This window comes from Nerophis ophidion, linkage group LG04 (genome assembly GCF_033978795.1).
Source record: "Nerophis ophidion isolate RoL-2023_Sa linkage group LG04, RoL_Noph_v1.0, whole genome shotgun sequence".
Classification (NCBI taxonomy): domain Eukaryota; kingdom Metazoa; phylum Chordata; class Actinopteri; order Syngnathiformes; family Syngnathidae; genus Nerophis; species Nerophis ophidion.
In genome coordinates, this window is record NC_084614.1 from 20,694,641 (window position 1) to 20,702,954 (window position 8,314).

The 8,314-nt window shown below is 40.8% G+C and overlaps 1 protein-coding gene across 1 annotated transcript in view; it reads left to right on the forward strand.

Moving 5' to 3' along the window:
- Window positions 1–7,816, forward strand: part of kpna6 (karyopherin alpha 6 (importin alpha 7)) — a 28,324-nt gene extending 20,508 nt beyond the window's left edge. Inside the window, exons 9-14 of the mRNA XM_061897379.1 lie at window positions 1,697–1,860; window positions 1,930–2,008; window positions 2,080–2,205; window positions 2,276–2,403; window positions 2,503–2,687; window positions 5,397–7,816. Of these exons, the coding sequence (XP_061753363.1) occupies window positions 1,697–1,860; window positions 1,930–2,008; window positions 2,080–2,205; window positions 2,276–2,403; window positions 2,503–2,687; window positions 5,397–5,584 (870 nt within the window). The 3' untranslated portion in view covers window positions 5,585–7,816. The remainder of the gene's footprint in view (window positions 1–1,696; window positions 1,861–1,929; window positions 2,009–2,079; window positions 2,206–2,275; window positions 2,404–2,502; window positions 2,688–5,396) is intronic.
- The last annotated feature ends 498 nt before the right edge of the window (window positions 7,817–8,314 follow it).

The following is an 8,314-nucleotide window of genomic DNA, read 5'->3' on the forward strand; positions in this document are numbered from 1 at the left end:
ACAGAACAGGATCGCTGACGGGTCTGCCGGCTTCCAGCACCCCTTACAAAAAAGCTGACAAACGGGGGGGGGGGGGGGGGGGGGGGGGGGGGAAGAATAGAAGATTAAAATAAAATTTTAAAGAAAATCGGTCTTAGCCTGGGCCCTGGAGTGGGGGTGCAGACTGAGGCCAAGGGGGGAAAAAAAACAACGACTCATAGCCATAGTACACATCCCTCTTACATGTGTGTAAGAGGGAAACATCAAACATCAAAGAACACAGAGGACATTAAAGACATTAAAGCAGCAGATACAACCAGACACTTCTACATACAGCTATGAATAAAAAGTAAAATAAACATATACACTGTGGTGGCCTCTGCGGTGTTCCACGCCATTGTCCGCTGGGGAGGAGGGAGCATGGCCAGAGACATAAGCAGACCCAACAAAGCAACCAAGACAGCCGACTCCACTCTCGGCCAATGTCCAATGTGGTATTGTGGAGAATATTTCCTTGGATGCCCAATCCGGATTTTTTTTAGCAAATCCGATCATTTCATGTAGTCTTTCACGTTACAAAAAAATTGTAATGTCCAAACTTAACGCAATCTGACCTGCATGCAGACATTTCAAATGTGCTGCAGTGTTTAAAGATGTAAAACATGGCTTCAATTCTAGTAGGTCTCAGTCCTGGTGCATTTGTGGCAGTTTCAAGGATTTTCTGTAATCAGTCAACATTTTCTGAACTGATTTAGTGCGTGTAGAAGAATAAGAAAGAAGAGTGCAAGCATTTTGGCTCTCGCAGTCTGTGCGGGATTTGCCTCAACGTCTGCTCTGAAGATCGTGTGGGTGAGCAGTCGGAAACAGGAGTGGTGGAACATTCATGAAAGTTCCTGAAGCATAATTTTTGCCTGTTTTCTGTTCATTTGTCAATTTTATATTTTGCAACTGTTTATTTTGGCGAAGAATTATGACGCTCATTGCTTTTTGATAACTTACTAGTCGGAGGAACGCAAACCAATTGTTCAGACTGCAGTACGGAATATGTACTGTACTGTGCAATCTACTAATAAAAGTATCAATAAATCAATCAATCAGATACGTATCAGATTTAAAACCACATACGAAAGAGGCCTGGGTCGGACTTGGAAAATGTGGGAATTGCACTGTTTACATTGACATGAAAATATCCGACACGTAGGTAAAAAATCGGAACTGACCGACAGCATGAAAGAGGCCTTAGCGTTTACTTTTATGTCTACTATAGAAAACGAATAAAACATTAATCAAGTTTTTGGGGGGGTTTGCAGTCCTGTGCGTTTTGAGGTTAGGTTTATAACGAACCCATAAAACATTGATCACATTTTCATAAAATCAGAAGTTGATTCAATGTTATTGAAATAAAGTAAGCCTCAAAACGTTGCAACTTTTGCCGCAAATTTCTGAAAAAGCTTCTGTGAATTCAACCATTTTAGGCCGAAACAATCACAAAAAAGTCTGCAATGTTCTGAAGAGACGGACTGAGTTACTATTAGTGCAAGTGTCACATGCATAGGTTTCACTAAACTACAGAGTACCAACCATTCACATCTCTATGTTGTAAAAATAAACATTGGGAGGTTGCCGGCAGCCACAAGTTTAGTGCCAAAAGTCTCTACAAAGAACTTTGTTGTCCTTTTTAAAGATATGTTTATGCCAGAATACATTGTGCTTGTAGGTGTCGCCCTGTCTCCCGGTACTCTCCAGACTTTTATTTAGCAGTGACCCAGACTTGCTGGCAGATGCATGCTGGGCGCTCTCTTACCTGTCAGACGGCCCCAATGACAAAATCCAGGCTGTCATTGACTCCGGGGTCTGCAGGCGCCTCATAGAGCTGCTCATGTAAGCCTGCATCGCTGCACGTCCCGCTGGTAAAATTCCCGGCCTATTAACGCGCCTCCTGTTTTCCAGGCACGTAGACTATAAGGTGGCCTCTCCTGCCTTGAGAGCGGTGGGCAACATCGTGACAGGAGATGACATCCAGACACAGGTGGGGGTCTCTGCCGATCAGCATTAAGACGTCTTTTACGGCTGTTTTTAAGACGGTATCGCTGTGGACAGGTGGTGTTGAACTGCTCCGCCCTGCCTTGTCTGCTGCACTTGCTCAGCAGCGCCAGAGAGTCCATCCGCAAAGAAGCCTGCTGGACCATCTCCAACATCACAGCAGGGAACCGAGCACAGATACAGGTGCAACACGGCACATACTGGCGGCAGCTGTCGTTCTGCGTGTCTGATGTTTGGTTGTTCTGCTCTACAGACAGTTATTGATGCAAACATCTTCCCAGTGCTGATTGAAATCCTACAAAAAGCCGAGTTCAGGACCAGGAAAGAGGCTGCCTGGGCAATCTCCAATGCCACTTCTGGAGGAACACCAGAACAGATCAGGTTTTTACAAAGTTTTTAATTAAATTCCTTATTATTCTTTCTCTCTCATTGGGTTCAACAGCGAATGTCTTTGTATGTGTGTGTGTGTTGGCACTTCAGGTATCTGGTTAACCTAAACTGTATCAAACCGCTCTGTGATCTGCTCACCGTGATGGACTCCAAGATTGTTCAGGTGGCCCTTAACGGCCTGGAGAACATTCTGCGGCTGGGCGAGCAGGAGGCCAAACAGGAGAACAACGGCACGGGAGTCAATCCGTACTGCAACCACATCGAAGAAGCTTACGGTACTATGCAGGAAATGCTAACGCCTACTGTATTATCAGAAACAGTGTTAAATGAAATTGGTCAATTTTCCACAGCACAGTACATACATGGCTTGCTAACTCTTGCTTTTCCACTGGCAAAAGTAGGGACTAGCAGGTGTCTTTTCTAGTGCCTGGTCACACAGGATCCCAAGCATGCTAGAAATGATTAAAATAATAACCCATGCTAACAGTAGCCCACTATATTGCAGTATTATAAATGGCATCAAAACAGCACCAGAATCCTTTTGCGTAAAACCAACGCTGTGTGCAGACTCGTTTTATGCTCACACAGCATACAAACATTCTTTCTGATTGGTCACTTTAAACACTTAACTATCTCATCGTCAGAACCAATCCGAGGGAGCCTTTTGTGTGTCCAGGGATGGGAGCTGATCAGATTTTTATGATTCCGATTCCTTTTTTGGTCCTGCGTAACAAATCAGTTTATCGATTCTCCTACTGATTCTCATTTGAAAAAAGACAACAAACATGTTGATTAGCGTCACATTTGTTTAATTTACAAAAGAAACATGAAGTGCGCAGTACCATCTGCCACGATACTGTGCTCTTTGTTGTCGTCGTGTTTTCCTTGTTTCTTGCATTGAACAAAGGGAGCACAGAACCAAGTCAATTTATTTGTGTTACATACTTAGCCAATAAAGGTGATTCTCATTGTGATGTACAAATACTACGGGTTATTTAAGAAAATCGATTATTATCTAAATTGTGACTCTCTTCGATTCTAAATCGATTACATGCAGTTTGAACAGTAACACCGCGTTTGAATATAGGAAAATAAAGCACTATTTTAATCAACTGATTCTTTGGCGTACTACAGTTTGAGAATCTCTGTATTACACGAAATTGTACATTGCAGAAATCGATTTGAATTGTGTTGAAACAATTCTCTTAATCAAATAGTCACCCCAAAAACTGGTATAGTTTTGAATTGTGAGTTGCTCAGAGATTCCCATCTCTAACAAACACAACAGGGAGGTCTTAAGAGGACCACAGCCTCGATGGGGTGCCAGGGCGCAGGGTGTCAACTGAAAAATTACAGGTATTTTGTTCTAAAAGTAACTCTAAAATAAGTATTCAACTGTAGAAATAAACAAAATGCAACAATTATTTTATGGCAATTATACAAGAATGTCCAGTAACATGTTCAGCTATATTTTTTCCATTGAAATGCAGATAATTGTTTTAAATAATACACTAGCTGAGCACAAAAGCAGAACAATGTCATTCAGTGACAAATAGAACTCACATCTAATAAAACTGTGCATTCTGCCATGAACATGAACTATTATTTTGCAGAATAATAAGCATATCTTATTTTTCAGGAAGCCATACACTACCTTTCTGACCAATCACAGTGCCTTCACTGTGGAGGACACTTCTCAGACAAGGTGGAGGCATACAGCCTCTGAGCCAGTCACACGCTGCCTCATCATGTAATATAATGCATGAGAAGCATTGAGTTCATGTCCACAGTTAATAATAGCAGCTTTTACAATGACCGGCAGTGTCATTTACCTACAGTATTAACAGATGACGCGCTGGTGGAGGTGCACTTTTGGCTCAGAGGGTATCAAAACGTCACATTCATTCAAAATTAACATTCTGTGTGTGCTAATGTTTCTGCATATTTGTAGTAGTTCCTGTCTTTTATGAAATACCAACTCTGCAATGCTTCCTCATGACTGACACTTGAGCATTTGTGGCGTTTTGTGTGACGTCATGTGCGCCGTCAGGGATCAATAACTGGCAAATGATTCCCAGAATCCAAACATTTGATTCCCATCTTTTTGTCATTTCTGGAAAAAAAAAAGTCAGTTTTAGACCAAAACAAAATACAATGGAACCTTGATTTATGAACCCCTTTATCAGCAACCTTTTCAGTCAACAAACTTTTAAATCCAGACAAATAAGCCTCCGTTTAAGAACTATATCGCTGCGTAGGAACGCGTCATTCACTCATTTTGTGTCCTGCTGGTAGCCATTTCTGCTTGCTTGTATAATACTACCACAGTAAGCTTTGAAGAGAATGGACTTTTCTGGAAAAATATGCCAACGCGGATTTATTTCACAGCAGAGTAGAAGACTACCTCTCGTTGAGTGTCGCTTCTTTCGAGCGCGCACACAGTCCCTCCCCGCCACCCCCTACATTCCCTTCTTTCTCTGTTACGGAGCATCTCACGAGAGGACTGTGCCGGGGGTTAATCAGTCAGCTTTATGTAAAGTAAGTGGATTTTGCTCATTTTAATGTTTATTATTGTAGCGATATGGTTGTTTAAGTTAAAGATTTTTGTCTTTGCTGATCTTTTGTGGGGGAACCAATGAGACATGCTTGCACAGCAGCACCTACAGGACAGTTTGGATTGTCGTCGTTTTGGCTTGTTGATAAAGAGACAGTTGATTCTTCACCTCCTTATTTTATGTGACGTTATGTTAAAAAAAAGTGTACAACCTTCACTTACATATGGACTTTAGTTGAGGCTGAAACCTATTAATCATATTTACATTGTTTCTTGTGGAGAAATTTGCTTCATTACATGAACTTTTAAATTTACAAACCTTGTCCAAGAACCAATTAGGTTCATAAATTGAGGTTCCACTGTATTAAGTGTATTTTGTCATGTTTTACGTTGACACATATGTAGTCAATGCAGTGTTTCCTTGCTGTAGGTCTGGACAAGATAGAGTTCCTCCAGAGCCACGAGAACCAGGAGATCTACCAAAAGGCCTTTGACCTCATTGAGCACTACTTCGGCGTGGAAGACGAAGACAGCAGTCTGGCGCCTCAGGTGGACCAGGCCAACCAGCAGTTCCTGTTCCCGCAGCAGGAGGCACCCATGGAGGGCTTTCAACTCTAAAGGATAAGATTTGTCCAATTTGATTGGGGAGGAAGAGTAGCGATTTCTAGATGTCATACCTCTGTTCTCTATCGCTGATCTGAGACCACCTGTACCCCGACTTACAGCGCACACACACACATCTTGCTGCCACTGTTTTTTTGTTTTGTTTTTTTGGGGTGGCGGGGGTCTGTTAGTGGCAGTAATGATAAGAAATATTTGTAGGCATTTTGATGGGTTTCTTTTCCAAATAGGACATTCCTACTTTGAGGAAAGACACTTTCCTCACCTTCTGGATAACGGCCTGACTTAGTGCAATTTTGCAAATGTACTTTAAAGCTCCCTTTTTACCTTCTACCCTAAACACTTACTGGGTTTTAGGTCACTTTTCTTTTATGGAAAGCACTTGTAGGAGAGGCTGACGTCCTTAAGGGAGGGATCAAAATCTACGCAAACTGACATGACTTTGTTTTCATCAGGATATTTTTTTGTGTGGGAGGAAAATGTAGCTTAAATCTGCTATTGGGGGTCTTTGTGGGCAAGGTTTACAAGATCTAGAAATGTCAGGGGTGGTTTAGTTAGGTAGCGATCAAATGCTCGTGGTGTGTTGTGTTACTAATAAGAGTACATTTGAGATAGGAGGTGATCTAACAAGGCAGAAGGAAAGAGGGGGCAGCAGTAGGAACTATGTAGATTTACAGAGGAAGGATACCAGATTAGTCAGTGCGAACACGATGCCCCCTTCCTGTCTGCATGTAGTCGCATGGTGTTTTGTCGCACGCCGCCTCTGCACATCCTCAGCCACGGAACAGGAAGCGAGTGTCTGGCTGTTAACTACTCATAGTGTAGTGATGGTGTTATATACTACAGTGCTAGTGGATGAATACCATTCAGACTATTTTCATGTTATCAACCAACGGGACCTCTTCCGGCCTGGTGGTGGGAGATGCCAGCAGACAGCGGTGATTCAAAAATGTAATTTCAATAGGGTAATATTATTTGCGTTGATATTCATGTATTTGTTTGCACACAAACACACACACACACTTGCATACAACACCTGCACACGTCACACTGATGAGTGGCTACTAGCAAGATCATTTATGTACGGAAACCCGAAAACGTTTTCCGTCTTTATTTAAACTAAAGTTTGTAAATTTGCTTTTTTTTCTCTCTTCTCGACAAACATTCAAAATGTATTCAAAGTGCAAAAAAATCTTTAGTACCACAAAATTGCGATGGTGTAATAAAACAATGCTATATAATGCACAAGTGATGAGAATAAAGTTGTAATTTTGCAAGAAAAAAAGGTTGTGATTTTACACAAATTAAAGATGCGAATATAAAAGTCACAATTTTTTACTACAAAAAGGTAAATTTTGCAAGATTAAGCGGTAAAATGAAAAAGTTACACTTGGGTAAATCTCACACAAACAAAGCAATGCTGGTCCCAGAGTGTTGCGTGCAAGTCTTTACCTCAAATGGAAATTTTAAAACTTTTTTTGTTATTCTGAAGCACAACAATATTCTCTAACATGACTTTATTCTTGTAAGATTTGATAATAAAAGAAAAAGTGTAATTCAACTTAATTTTCCAGACCTTCATACTAAGGATGAGATATTTTCTTCTGAAAAACTTTTTTTTGGGGTCATTGCTTATAGCCTCTATGATTTAGGATTATTGGGGTGAGTGCGGACGCACTAAAACGGAGCGTTAGTTTGGTCGCGTGACGTTTGATGACTAAGTAGCACCGAGTGAGGACAGGCTTGTTTGCTTGACTGCGTGACTTTGTCCCCCGTCAGAGTCCAGGTAGCCTCGTATGTTTTGTGGAGGACTTTTAGGTGGTCCCCGTTAGAAAAATCACTCTGTTTAAATGTTCTCCACAGAACACTTGCGCTCCTAGAAGACCTCCATCAATAACGTTAATAGCCTATCAACAGCGTCCCCACATGACAAATGTGCTCGAGCAGGATTTATCAAGAAAGGCTTTGATTTTGTGGAAAAATCGTGACGTTGAAATAGTTTTTCTTCAAAACTGCACTCTTCTATTCACAAAAGTGCCAATCTGACCAACAAAGACTGGAGGTTCTTATGTATCTGTCTTGGACCTATAGGTTTATTTTCCTTTATAGATATATCTTTTATTTACTTGAATTGTGCACACGTACTGTGCAAAAAAAAAGAAAAAAAAATTGCTGCTCTATTTTCTTTACCTTTTTTTTTTTTTTTTTTTTTTGAAGTTACATTATTTTGCCATTGGAAAAGTTGGCTTTCTTTACTGTGGGCGCCTGAATAAAAAGTGACGCATAGAACTGGCCCCTCTTGGGTATATTGCAGTCTACAAAATGCAAGTAAACCATTTTTGGCACTTTCCTTCAAGTTTACCAAAGTTGATTTACATAAATTGGAAGCTGTGATGTTAAGTTCCCAACACCTGCTTCCTGCAGGTTATTTAAAGTGCTCCATTTCTGGTTGAGGGTGTTCGTAAGAACAAAAGCAAACCTAGAAGACTGCAATATATACGAAATAAAATAAACGGGCCCTCTTGAGGCAAAGATGACATCTGTTCATACTTGACATTTTTCTAAGTTATTAAAAAAAATCTGGGATTCATAATTGTGCAGTGATTTCCATTAAAAGGTATTATATGTATTTTCTGATACATTCACAGGGAGTCACATGCAATCACTTCTGAGAAGTGGATTTTTGGAATATTTCACATGAAAATGGGCTTTTGTTTTTCTGATGGG